Source organism: Hyposmocoma kahamanoa, unplaced genomic scaffold (assembly GCF_003589595.1).
Source record: "Hyposmocoma kahamanoa isolate Upper Pololo Valley unplaced genomic scaffold, ASM358959v1 81, whole genome shotgun sequence".
NCBI lineage: Eukaryota > Metazoa > Arthropoda > Insecta > Lepidoptera > Cosmopterigidae > Hyposmocoma > Hyposmocoma kahamanoa.
Genome location: NW_020654080.1, coordinates 8,640,776 through 8,655,380, shown reverse-complemented (window position 1 = coordinate 8,655,380; position 14,605 = coordinate 8,640,776). Strand labels below are relative to the sequence as shown.

Genomic DNA, 14,605 nt, shown 5'->3' with positions numbered 1-14,605 from the left:
ATTCTTTTATTTCGTTTCGTGAATATGTATATAAAAAATCGACCTCAAAAGTCATTCATCCCCTAATTTGCCACCCCTAGAAGTGGAATATTTTCTTCATATTTAAATGGAACCACATCTGAGGTAATCTCTTTCCATCAAAGAATTATCAAAATCGATTCACAAATGGCCGGAATTATGGCGTAACATGCATACAAAAAAAAACTATGCAGTCTAATTGTGAACCTCCTCCTTCTTTGGAGTCAGTTAATAATTGGCAATATTTTAAAGTAATATCAATTATAATTGGTCAAATTACAAGCACATGGGAATTGTCAATTATGTATCAGGGTGACGGGCGCGGTGGTAGTGCCCCTCAGATTTTTGTAATTTAAAGCTCTGAGTGGCACTATAAGTGTTATGGACAGGCGTGGAGCTTACCATCATGCGCACGACTTGTTCGTCCCGTCACTTTATGTCATAAAAATTTAAAAAAAAATTTAAATATTTCTCAATTTTTGGTTCTTAGGTTTTCGTGTTTACTATAATACATTGAAACTCAAAGTATTTTAACGGATCTAAACAGTGTATATTTTTTCTTTTTTTTTCAAACAAAGTAACGATTCGGGTTCTTTACAGGTTCCATTCCCAGGTTTGTTTGAAAAAAACAAATATAATAATAATGTGTCAGATAACCACAGCAATAAACTCGGGAATTCCCTGTACTATGATTACCAGAGTAACGGAATTCATTCTGGGACACTTCCCTTGATACCCAGACCCGAACCAATTCATTTCTGTATTTGGCTCTACCGGGAATCGTACCCAAGCTCCTCAACCTGCGCCCATAATATAAACCGTTGGGTTGCCGAGGTCGTCAATATTGGGAAACAATAGTTTTATTTTTATATGTTTTGTTTTGGTTTCAGGGTCAAATACGAGATATAATCATATACCTAGATGCTTCTGATGACAAAAAGAACACATTTTGCGTGAGTATATTCTGTTTACCATATGTTTCGAAACATCTACATTCTTATTGAGACAAGTATTAGAAAACATTCATTAAAGAAATACTGCAACAGTAAAAGGTCGAAACACAAAACTGCGAACTGCGAAAACTGCAACGCGAATTGCTGCGATATGATTTCGTTCGGCAAAGCGTCTCACTTCCACGGTTCGGATGATCATTCCTTCGACGATCGTCAACGATACTGAATGTATTTTTTAAACTAGGTAGCGACAGGGATCCTAAAACGAGTGTTGCACTGCTGTTATTGATAAGAAAATATGAAAAAACACAAAGAAGATTAATATCGCAGAAATGCGTGATGCGGAGCAATTTGCAAATTCGTGCGATGTGTCGTGGTAGCTCGTAGATTTCTACGATGCGACGTCGCATCGCAGTTTTGTGTTTCGCCTCTAAATGTATTTAATAATTTTAAATTTGGAAGGAACAAATGTGAACATTGCCATTTTAATTAAGTACAAACAGTTTTAAAAAAGAGATGGATACAATAAATACAACTGGAACCAGAATGGTTGCAGATGAAAATAAAATACATATGAGCAAAAGAGCAATTTCTTTTGATTATACACATGCAAACTCTGTAATATTTGATATTTTCATCATATCTTTTGTGTTAATTATCAAAACATTTTAAACGTTTGGTGTAATTGTGAGTTTATGTTTTCAGGTGTTTAAATTACCCGCTAGTGTTAGTATGACGACTTTTTTATTTATGCTTTTGACGTGGCTCTAGGTGTATGGTAACAACATTGGGGCAAAATTTTCTCTTCTGGCAATACTGGTTCAAAATTCTGCTCTGGCAATATTATTATGCGTTCATGTCTTACACCAGCGCGATATGTTGCACTGCATTTATTTATTTTTATCTTTTTACAGTTGGAGACAAAAATGTTTACCAATAATGCCATAATTTAATGAATAACACATAGTTAATATTGTTCATATTTTCATCGTTAAATAAATATCAAATAATATTATCTTAAAAAGAGTTTTGAAGCAAAGTTTTGATAAGTAAACTTATCTTTAGTTTTCAAGAACAAATTACTAACTTTAAAACAAATCTCGTCGGCCTGTATAATATTACAGCCTACATGGCAGTTTTTTGTTTCGAAAAATAATGGCTAAACCACAAGCAAATATCTGCAACAACCACAGAAAAAAATCGTAAGATCTGCTGGTTCGTCGCGTCCAGAGGCGAATCCAGTCGGATCGAATGATTTTTTCCTTGTGTGTAATCGTTGTATTAATAATTAATTATAGATATAGTTTAACATTCACGGCGGTATAAATATTTTTGTCTACTACTGTCAAAAATTACGTTACTTATATATTTGGGCACATCCTTACCTCTGTGTGACTAACTTTTTTCCTTTCTTCCATAGCCACCTCCTGTGGATGAAGGGGACGACGTAAGTGTCTAATCTGTAATATAAACTTTTTATATGCAGAAAATTTACCATGGCGTTTGAAATTATAACCTGTATGGTTTAGTACAAAAACTAACTTTTTAATAGCGACGACGTAACACGCGATTTTGGTTATTATACTCCATTGGTTTCAGTGACACGTCACCTGTCAAAACATTTTTATTTGATTTCCCATGGAACTTCACACGCACATGGTAAAACAAATTTAGTCACGTTGCGATTGACAAAAATGTAAACAAAATGATATCGATGTTAATGTGTGTCACAAACAAACTTAATGCAGGATTTTCGGGTGCGCCTCATTTGTGTGAAAATCAAATAAACTAATTTTAATAAATATAACGTTCACTTAATATAATTTCCACTTGAACTAAATACACTCCCCTATTTCTTAATTTCATATAATTCTCGTAATAATATTAACTTATTTAAAGGTCTTTTTATGTAACAGTCATTTTATATGATTTTTAGGTTAGGTTAGTATACTCGTATGAAAAACTAACACGAGCCAAGTGAGCAAAGCGACCGTGCCGCGGCAGCGGCCGGCGATTGCCAGAACCGAATGTGTTTGCAATTCCAAATATATTTATTTCAAATGTATATCGGTTTAATACTCTATTTAGTTATGTAAAGTGAGTTTGAAACGAGTATTACGGTTAATGATTGTTATAGAAAATGGAATTATAGAATGTAACTTTACATTAAACGTTGGTTAAATTAACTTATATTTATTTTATATATCTAATTAAACTGTTATGTGAAAAAAGGTTATATGAAATAATAAAATTATATTAAATGAGCGTTAGGTTATTAATATATAAATGATATATTACACATTCAGGATTTTCATGTCCTTTGACATATGTAGGTAATCCATCAGATATATAAATCTATGGGTACAGCTGATTCAGTCACTATGGTATTTTGCTTTTGTCAATTGCACTTTACTATATATAGGTTATATGTATTCTCATCAAAACAGTTCTGTCTAACAAATTGTCCTTTCTTTCTTAGCCTCCAGAAGGAGTAAAAGGTGATGTAAGTGTCTAAATACTAATAATTAGCGAAATAAAAACTGAATTGTTTATGCAAGTAACAAACAATGAAACTCCAGACGTATTGGATATAGCCTAAGGGCGTCTTCAAATTAGCCGCTTAAAGAAGCGCTTCAGTAGCACGTTGGTGGTGCGGCAGCCGCAAGTGGCAGTAGCGCTTCAGTAATTTTTAGCTCGCCGCGCTAATGTGCGTAAATATAATATTAGCTTCTAGTTGCCGGTTGCTTGTATCCAACACAAGACACACGTTTGCGCGGCGCCTAATTGTGAAACGGTACACACATGTCACGTTAGTGGCGCTGCAATTGTGTTTCTAAAATATTGTATGAAAATTAGTAATGGCGCGGCTGCAGCGCCACAGTGGCGCCACTGTAGCACTTCTATAAGCGTCTAACTTGAAGGCGCCCTAACTCATTAAAAACGCTGTAGCGCGTCCTTCGTTAATCATTTTTATCAATTTCTAAAGACGTCTGAGAACGCGTGTTAAAAATAAAAGATACAACAGTACTGCGACAAGCGGTGCAGTTACCACGCGTTTTAATTTTACGGCCATCTTGTATGAAAGCCGACCCGTTCTTATTATTCCAACGCCGCTTTCATCTGTTTGTTACTTTGCATTTTACAAAATAGGTACAGAAATGAATAATTATTTGTTTCTTGTTTTAGTCCGGTTGTTGGAAAGATCAGGACAAAAATAATTCCTACCGTGTTGATTTATTTTATAAATGAATGCACGGAGTAGAATCTAATGATATGGCATTATCGTTTTTCTTTTGTTAAAACTATAGAAAGTGTAAAATAGTTTGGTTTCTTTATTCTAGTTCAGTTTTATTCAAGTCCAAATAGTCGATGATCAGAACTGCGTACAGATCATTTAACGTCCTAGATGTGCAAATCAGAAAAGAGTAAGCGAAAGGGTTCTTTAGTTTTGATGGTATGTTAACAACACAAGGGTAAAATCCTAAACCACGCGGAGACAAAGATGGAAAGGAGATGACGAAGTCAGTTTCGCAAAAAATATAAGTATAAGCGTATTAGAAGCTAACTTAATGGTATTAGTATCTCAAAGATTTGATATAAAAAGATTTGATATTGCAAAAGACCCTCAAGCTATTTACAATTTAATTTCATGCTATCGTTATAGTTTTACTTTCGTTAACACGAATTGCTAAATCTGTGGGAATCCTATATCATTAGGTCATACAATGTTTATTTATAAAATAATCCGTACGGTACGAATTGTTTTCTTTGTAAAGTAAGTTTATAATATTTTCGATCAATTTACGTCAATTTCATGGCAACTTATTTAATTATTAATTGGCTGCCTAACTTTCAGTACTTCTTTGTACACAATTTAACTTTCCTGAGTTAACGAACACAAATGAATTTTGTTGTTAATATCTCCAAATTCCTTCTTAAATTTGTATATTTTTAACTTTTCTAAAAATTTAACCGTTTTCGGGCGTATTACTAATTGGTATTACACTTTTAGGGTGGTTCTCCAAAACCTATGAACCTAGAAATTGTAAGTTTTATTTAATACATTTTTAATTGGCTTTTTAATAAAAGAATCCTTCACTGCTTTTACTGAAAAAAAAAGCTTTTTACGCTTTGGCAGTGTTTTGTTGCCAAATGGCATTTTAAAATCTTCGCGTCAGTAACACAAATAATAAAATAACTTTTCAGTATTTTAATTTTTGATAATAAGTTTAATTTTTATTCTTTATATTTACAGTTTACCGGAGACACTACATCATTTATTGGTTAGTCTATACGTTTTTAGTAAATATTTATATTGTATTGTACATCTAGCAGATTACTTGCTGTATTAAATACATTTAATAAGTACATATAAGATAGAGCGGACGCACACATTCGCATAATCCCGCGGTGCACTCACGTTGCATGGCATGGATGTCGCATGCGCCATTCCTTAAAGAACTGAAGCATTCGCTCAGTGTTTAAAAAATGACAGACAATAGTACATGTGAATGGTTTGTGTTAATGGTTATATTAACAAGAGTGATATCAATTCAGAATTGTTTAGCATTTCATTTCTATTTCAAAATCATACTCCCATAATCGAGATACCAATCCGCGATACCGATATTAAAATATCAGTATCTAAGTACTGTATTTACCAAATATTATAATTTTTTTAAATTTTGTTTACAACCTTTCCATTTAACATCAAGTACAATTGGTACAATTAAAATAAAACACTTGTAGGTACAATTAAAATATGTGACAACCCTACACTCCGAGCGCATCGATATGTCGAACAGGCGGAAGTTGACCAACTTGTCTTATTATACCATCTGTGTTTTAATGCGTTTATCGTCATTATCAACATATTTATACATCCCACTGCTGAGCCCATGTAACCCCTCAGGCGAGAGTTTAGGCCAGACGCTGCCACTCTGGCCTATTGAGGATTGAGGACACGAATTCCGATGCTTTCCTTCACCGAAAACCTCGAGGTTTCAAATTAAATTTCGCACATAAATTCCGAAAACTTCAGAGGTGCGAAGTCCGGATTCGAATTCTGGATTTGATAGGCGGTAGGTCAAATTATTAGGCTACCACGGCTTTTTGATGTGTAACTACCAAAGAGGTAATATCCACTCCATTTGTATTACTTGTAGTATAAGTAAATATCTATACTTTAAATTTCAATATTGTTATGCGAATATTAATGTTTATTTTTTTAATAGATTTAGCAGAAAAAGGCGATAAAGGAGATAAAGGCGATAAAGTAAGTTCTCTTGATCTTATTTTTTTAAATTAATTATTTAATTACAATATCCCGTGGATAGATATTTCTCGTAATTATTCATGGAAAATTAAGTACGGCTGTGAGCCAAAAGGAAATCGTAACAAAACAGTACTTTTTTTTTCAATTTTGACATGACTAATAGTAGCATTTTTTTGGTTTATTTGATGTCACGATGTTTGACTATCATTCATATTCAATTATTATTTGTGAAGGTACTCCACTAGTTTATTATAATTATTAATACAAAGATTGAACACTAAAGCTCAACTCACACTGGCGCGAGACGAAGCATCGCGACGCGTCATGTTTTTCGCATACAGCATATTCATCTCTATTTTCCCATTATTAAGGTTCAAATTTGTGTTATGCAATTATGGAGTCAAGCGTCAACGCGTGTCGCCGCGCGTTACTTGAGCGCTGTGAGGCGTCAGATGCCGACTACACTGTGATTCGGGCGCACTAATGCGAGCGTCGTCGCGCGTCGCCAGGCGTTGTAGTTGAAAAACAGGACGCGACGACGCGACGCTTCGACTCTGCGCCAGTGTGAGTTGAGCTTAAGAAAAATTCATTGAATCAGCGCCTTCCAGCAATCTGTGCTAGATGTTCTACCAATTAAGCCACGGAACGAACCAGCAGACCATAGGAATGTTTTTATGTGGTTGTTGCAGATCTTTGTTTCTTTTATTTTTAACGAATTTTGTATTGTAGCGCCATCTGTGAGAAATCTATTTAGTTTTCGCTCTTGATATTAATAATTATAACAAATTGTAGCAATGTTGATAACATCACAGAATATACAGAAACTTGGGAAATAATTATAAATGTCCTAATTCAAAATAATTAATCAGGCAATAAAGCGCACTCTTGGTGTAATAAGGTCACATCTTGAAAATGACAACTTTTCAAAAGAGAGGTTTGAAGATTCTGCGAACAAAATTAGTCGATTACTTTTTATGAAAAATAGGAGATATAAAATTTCGTGAAGTTAGTATTATTTTTATGACTTTCATATGATAAAAACACTTTTGACGTATAATCACATGTGGCTTTGTTATACCAAGGGTAGAAAATTAGGGGCAACTTCCCTATTTGTTACTCTAATAGATACGTTATACCTTTAAATATTGAACAATGTTTCAAAGGTATCTACGTAATTGTAATTTTTTAATCATTCCCAGGGCGACATTGGAATCGGTTTGATTGGACCTCAAGGTCCACAAGGAGCCCCTGGGCCGCCTGGGTCCATGGGTTTACAAGGAATTAAGGGAGATATAGGAGTAAGTAACGCTATCTTTGTACATGCTATAAAACACTAACACGTTGAGTTGCAATTATTTGTCTCCAACAGTCATGTTCCTGTTCGGAATCAGTTGTATCCAGTCTTTTGATGACAATGCCAGAGATGAAAGGACCTAAAGGCGAGATGGGAGAACGTGGTGACCCTGGAGATCCAGGTCCAGCAGGATTAACAGTAATCAAACATTTTTTTTTTTGACGTCATTTGCGTTTTGAAAGGTAATTACATGAAATAAGATTTTATATATTTCCAGGGTAGCCAAGGGGAAAAGGGTGAAAGAGGTGTACAAGGATTAAAAGGTGATCCTGGAGAGAAAGGCGGTGTTGGTTCTCCTGGCAAAGATGGAGAGCAAGGCCCTAAGGGGGAACCCGGTTTAGATGGAATACCTGGTCGACCTGGTGAACCAGGACCTAGAGGACCTGCTGGACCTCCCGGGTTAGGTCATGAGAAGGTAACCTTACGAGCAAATATGGATCTAACGCCGTTTTGTCATGTCTCACGTTCAGTTATAGACAATCTACAAATAACGTGACAGTGGCTTTATTTAATGTCATTTTATACGATACTTAATAATACGGCCAGAGAAACAATACCTTACTTAAGAGGTTTAATTTACACAAGAATATGTACATTGTGTATATAATTTTTGTACATAGAAATCAATGAATGATTCCAAATATAACCTGATCAATGTTACTTATCTGTTGAATTTAAAAACAGTAATTAATACTTATTCCGACAAATACTATCACAACCCGTATTGATTAACAGGGAACAGTAGGGAGAACTGTACCTGGAGAGAAAGGCGATATAGGACCAATAGGACCACCTGGCCCCATTGGACCCAAAGGAACTACTGGAGAAAAGGGTGAAACGGGCCAGCGAGGTGACAAAGGAGATAAAGGTGATATGGTAAGTACACAATGATTCTCCACAAAAAATATCATAATTCTGTTATTAATATAACAGATCGAACAAATCATGCATCTGATGGTAAGCAATACCCATAACAGATACAGTGTGATTCGGTGCTTTAAAGCACAAAAATCTGAGGGGTAACGCCACTGTGCCCGTTACCCTAATATATAAAATGGATAAATCCCATATGCTTGTAATTTCACCAGCACCCTTACTCTTCAAAACCGGAACACAGTAATGATCACACTACAGTTTGGTGCAAATAGATATGATGGCAATATTTTCCTGGTCGATGTTTTTTACATGTAGGTAGAACTTTCTCTACTACTGTATTATTGTATAACGTTGTAATAATTGTAGGCGAGAGGAAGATTGGTAGGGCGTTATGTCTCAAACTACGTACAATAATGTATTCCTACATAATTATAGGTTTTGGTTTTGGTTTAAGACTTTGGAGGCCATCTCTAGCAATTTTACCATCCACTAGCATTCATTGAAGTAAAATATATAGATAAATCAAAAACGTAATATTCTAAATCAACAGACATCATCAGTATCACTTTTCGTATGGTGGTCAATACCAGTATCTAATTAATGGTCAATAACATGAAATATATCTGTTCCTCAGGGTCATAGCGGGCTGAAAGGTTTAAAAGGAGATTCAGGAGAAAGAGGAGAATCAGGAAAAGATGGGGTACCAGGAATTCCTGGTTCTCATGGTAGACATGGTGAAAAAGGAGACAAAGGTGCAATATTGCGTTCCTATTTTGTTTTTATCTATACCACTTCTATGAGAACTATGGTAACATTTTTTTCACATTCAGGTGACACAGGAGGAAAAGGAGAAATAGGTCCATCTGGTCGTTCTGCATCATTAACAGATCTGCTTGATCCTGACATGGACTCAGCTGAAAGTAAGTTCTACAATAAAATTTTCACTTTTATTTTCATTGTCGCAATGAGGTATAATAAAATGAGGTAGAACAGTTCGTTCATTTATACTGAGCCAATGCATATACAAACCTTTATATACTAGTTTGACATAAATAGCCTGAATAAATTTTATCCAACAATATGAAACCAGACATTCTACTCACGATCAAGTAATAACGTAAGTAGATTGAATCTCCGAACATTTTTTGCTACTATTGGCTATATTGGCTTTGATCCTTATCCCAGAACCCCCAAGTTCTATTGTCAGATGAACCCTTGATTTCTATCCTTGTCGGTTATAAGAATAACGAAAGAGAGAAGGCAAATGGGTCACATAAATTTATTTCCCTTGAAATATCTATACAGCGAAAGCTGTTACTGTCATTTTTCGGTCGAACGAAACGCATTGGAGTTTCTATTTCTATTTCTTTTATCCGTTATTTGTTTTGCATGTATGACCGGGATATAACTATTTTTGGGAAAAAGATCAATGTAGTGTAAACCTTTATATTAAATCGAATGTAGTTATAGATTTCCTTTCTGCCTATTCCATATCGATGCCTTACTTTCTCAAACTCATGTCTTATAAAGAGTGATTATTAAGAAGATATCAAAACTTTCCATATACTTTAAATTTATTCTAAAGGATGTCAATTTGGAATAAGAATAGGTAAAAGCCAGTGTGGTGAATATGAAAAAAATGTGATATGAAATCAGCCTGCAAAATTTGCACTTACTTACATACAATCCATTTGTTATAATTATTAATACAAAGATCGAACACTCAGAAAAAGTTCCTTCGATCCGATCGGATTCGAACCGACGTCTTCTTGCATACCGTGCCAGACGCTATACCAACTAAGCCACAGAACGAACCAACGGACCTCACGAATTTTTGTATGTGCTTGCGTCGTGTCTTTGTATTTAGTTTTTCGACTTTTTGTCGTAGCGCCATCTATGAGAAATCTATGAAAGATTTATCACCCAGTTAGTACCTTTACAGTTACCAGTCCTGGCGAGAGATGTCGCTATTATTTATTTAATATAAAGCCTTTATACGATATTAATACAATAAATTTTTTGCATTTCAGTAATTTCGTGCTTTAAGATACAAGTTTGAGAAAGTAAGGCGACGATAATGTTATGTTATATTAGGTATACACATATAAACTTATTTTTATTTTCACTGTGACAGATACTGCAGTTGTAGAAAAACTACGAGGATTCAAAGGCGATAAAGGAGAATATGGGGAAAAGGTATTAAAATAATTTTATTATTATAGCTATTATTTTTCTTATTATTTTAAAGGTATGTTGCAGATTGCCAACTGATATTATTGGCAGAGCTTCTTTGACTGCGTCACCAAACAAAATGGCGAGCTAAAATCTCGTAATCCGAATCACTCATAATCTTAATGTACCTCTCGATAATAACTAGTGGTCGTTTATTCGACGATTTTATGGGTATTAAAATTCTAAATTCTTGTTCTAATCCCTGAACGCAATGGCGTGAGATGTAACGATTTTTATACTTTAAGTGCAGCCACTCAGCTCACTATAAATCACAAAGTTCTCATGACAAAATGTATACAAAAATACAATATTTTTTTCTTAATGTCCGGTAATTTTAAATTTTTCACGTTCTATATACAAATTTAATTTAAATGTACGTTTGTTATTTAAAATGTTAAAGTTGCTAATGACTATACAAATGTTTATTTTCCTGCAATGTTACAATAATTTCATCAATCCCGGTGTTGCGAGTTTTTTTTTAGCTAAAAACCGAACAAAATGAAAAAAAAAATAATTTTATTTATTGGAACAAAATTACATAAACTTTACCAACTGAAGCTTTATGAATATTGTTGCGTACCTATGACTTGAACTGGATTTGATAGAGTTTTATCAAGAAGTCGTAATATACAATCAGTTATATATGCAATCATTTCATAAAATTTTACAGTACCTTCCTGTCTTTTTTGTGAGACACAAAGTCATAAAAATGCTTTTTCCACCATTGACTTTAATGGTAACGTCCGCGCGCATTCAGCTAACTGCTTAGTACGTGAACACCAATGACAGAGGAGGTACACGTTCCAGTTTAAAACCATTAAGATCGCTCCTCATTTACTTGAATGTAGTTCTTAATAATTTTAATTAATATTATTTTTTTTAATTCTTAATTTTTCCGCAACTACTGGACATTGGAAATGAAAATATACGTTTGTATTTAAAAAAAAACTAGATTTCGGACTCTTCTCCGTGACCTTGGAACCTGTATGTTCCAAGGTCACTCAGATAGTATTAGTGCTACTGTATTTGCAATTCTCAGTCCGTACTGGTGTACACATCGAGATCTAGGTTTTGTGATTGCTGGGTAATTTTCAGGTTAGTTTTCTCTATTTAATTTCAATGGCAACTTTTATTATTTAATTTATTTCCACTGAAATATCCGTACAGCGAAAACTGTTGTTGTCATTTTTATTTTTTTTATATTCGAACGAAACGCATTGGAGTTTCTATTTCTTTTATCTTTTATTTATTATTTTACTTTTAAGAGTTCTTCCAGGAAAATACTGCCACCTATTTCTGTCGCCAAGCAGTAAAGTGGGACTTGTCAATTGATGTCTCAGGGTGACGGGCGCAGTGGCAGTGCCCTCAAGATCTGTGCGACATAAAGCCCTGTGTGACACTGCTACTGTTATAGATAGGTGGAGCTTACCATCAGGCGCACGACTTATTCGTCCCGTCACTTGGTGTTACACAATAAAAATTGCCACCAAAATTAGGTACAGAAAACTAATCTGATAGACATAGATACCCTTCTACGCTTTGGAAATGAAGTTAATTTTTCTTATCTAAATCGTAATTAAATTTTTATTGAATTGATATTCAATTATTTTTATGTGAAATTACTCCACTATTTATTATTCTGGCATGGTAAGCTAGAAGACGTCGGTTCATATCCGACTGGATCGAAGGAATTTTTTGTGAGTGTTCGATCTTTGTATTAATAATTATAACAAACTAGTGGAGTAATTTCACAACAAATAATTAAATATCAATTCAATAAAAATTTAAAATTACTCCACTAGTTTGTTAGAATTATTAATATAAATATCGAACACTCAGAAAAAATTCCTTCGATCCGACCGGATTCTAACTAAGCTTAGATCGAAGAAATTTTCCTAATAATTTTCTAAATCGTAATGTTATTTGTTTGTTACATTCAGGGTATGAAAGGTGATTTAGGACCAATAGGGCCACCTGGATCTCCCGGTGCACACGGACGTCCTGGACACGGTGAACGAGGACATACAGGTCCTAAAGGGGACCAAGGCATAGAGGGACCTAAAGGACAGAAAGGAGAGCCAGGAGACCCTAGAACTTCGTTGTTTGGTTCTTCTTCCCCTGGTGCAAAGGTTGGTCGCATTTGTTTGTCTTTAAATTATAGAGTATAATATATTTTTTCTCTAAAACTCAAAACGTGTTAATGTTTTCAATGGAATACAATAAAATAAAGAATTTAATTTTTACTCTCTACGGACACATACCACTTTTAGAGTAGTTAGTAAAAACAATGATAAACACTTGGTTTCAACAAAAATATATTTCTTTTTAATGTAAATCGCGTATCGTTCCATCCTACCATCGCCATTAAGAAAAACCATCTGATTATGGTTTTTACAAGCCGATGGCAGATTAAAAAGGGAACAAATGGCGTATATGTGTTTATTCTACATAACCAACGTTTCGGTCTCCTTACAGGTCCCTTGGTTACGGATAACTGGTGATATGGTATTAGTTATATAACAGTTACGTCTAATGTTAAAGCAAATCATTTTTTTCTGAACCATAGGTTCAATTAATTAATTAACTGCCTCCATGGCCTAACGGTTACTGCTGCTGGTCTCCCACGCAGAGGTCCCGAATTCGATTCCCGGGCCGTGAGAAATATTTGTATGGCCTACGTTTATTTCTCTCGTGAATTTGGGTGTAATTTGTCTATGTGTGTGTCCGTGGCACTCGAAACACAGGGTTTCCCTAGTACGGGGCTATGAGTGCGTGCTATAAAAAAATATATAACCACTATTTTTATGTTACCAAAAATGTTCCAATATAATATATTATGCTACACACGTACGATTTGTAAAATAATTTAATAATAATTCCTTTTTTATTAAATGAAATTTATGAAATAAACGAAAAACAAAAATACAAAAATAAAATAATACATATTAACTAGCAGTACTGTACTCTTATATTTATTTGCTCGGGATATTTAATCAGAGAGAATACTGGAACCCAAGCTGGTGGTATGTAGAAAACATATTCCCTGTTGAAATTAGGCTGTTTGATAATTTCAATGACATCTCGCAGCATTCTGGGTAAAAGACAGACTTCTTTTGCAAGGATCTAGCGTTTGTCAAATTTAATTGAATGAGTGGGTTTATCTAAGACGCGTTCGTAGACTACAGACTTTTTTTACGTGATTTTGCTCAGCTTTAGATTCTTTGACGCTCTGGTAGGAATTCCTCGCTTTGTCCATTATTTTGAGAAGTAGAGAATACAGAATTAGTTCAATATTTTATTCAGCATGCCTTTCAACTCCATGACTTTAATATAGTCATCGTAGCGACAATGCTTGCTACTCTACTCAAATTCCGGTTCCTTGTTTTCTTGTCTCATATTTAAAACAAATTTAATATTCTATTTAGGGTGACAAAGGAGACAAGGGTGACCATGGTCCAATAGGAAAAACTGGTCCAAGGGGACCGACGGGTCATACTGGTAAGAGAGGTGCTACTGGTCCGACTGGTCCCAAAGGAAATCAAGGTGACACTGGACTACAGGGGCCCATGGTAAGTTCCAGTATTATTCTTCTAATTTTGATAATATTTTTTATCAAATAGTCATTTATTTTTATTATAATAACAATTCTTAAAACTTGTTATAAAAGAATATGAGAACTGTATGCACTACATACTATTTTATGAGCAAAGCCTCTGTATTTCAAATATGAATTAATTGTAGGTTTTTAATTCACTTCTTTATTATTAATCTGTTAAAAGTAATGTAATGGTAAATTATAAATAGTTAATACAGAAAGAAACCTTTTTTGTTCGTTTAAAAAAATCTTTTAAGTGCAATAGGAACTGCGCTAAACGCCCAATATACTTTAAAATGTAC

At 34.3% G+C, this 14,605-nt stretch overlaps 1 protein-coding gene across 4 annotated transcripts in view; it reads left to right on the top strand.

Moving 5' to 3' along the window:
* LOC113234187 (collagen alpha-2(XI) chain-like) overlaps positions 1-14,605 on the top strand; it is a 170,022-nt gene that overhangs the window by 133,159 nt on the left and 22,258 nt on the right. The window contains exons 4-19 of one of the 4 annotated variants that reach the window (XM_026469481.1): positions 909-971; positions 2,392-2,418; positions 3,451-3,474; positions 4,984-5,016; positions 5,227-5,254; positions 6,206-6,246; positions 7,446-7,544; positions 7,616-7,738; positions 7,818-8,015; positions 8,336-8,476; positions 9,111-9,228; positions 9,307-9,396; positions 10,611-10,672; positions 12,649-12,837; positions 13,184-13,213; positions 14,134-14,277. In XM_026469481.1, the coding sequence (XP_026325266.1) occupies positions 909-971; positions 2,392-2,418; positions 3,451-3,474; positions 4,984-5,016; positions 5,227-5,254; positions 6,206-6,246; positions 7,446-7,544; positions 7,616-7,738; positions 7,818-8,015; positions 8,336-8,476; positions 9,111-9,228; positions 9,307-9,396; positions 10,611-10,672; positions 12,649-12,837; positions 13,184-13,213; positions 14,134-14,277 (1,410 nt within the window). The remainder of the gene's footprint in view (positions 1-908; positions 972-2,391; positions 2,419-3,450; positions 3,475-4,983; positions 5,017-5,226; positions 5,255-6,205; positions 6,247-7,445; positions 7,545-7,615; positions 7,739-7,817; positions 8,016-8,335; positions 8,477-9,110; positions 9,229-9,306; positions 9,397-10,610; positions 10,673-12,648; positions 12,838-13,183; positions 13,214-14,133; positions 14,278-14,605) is intronic. The other 3 variants (XM_026469483.1, XM_026469482.1, XM_026469484.1) reach the window with 3 other exon arrangements.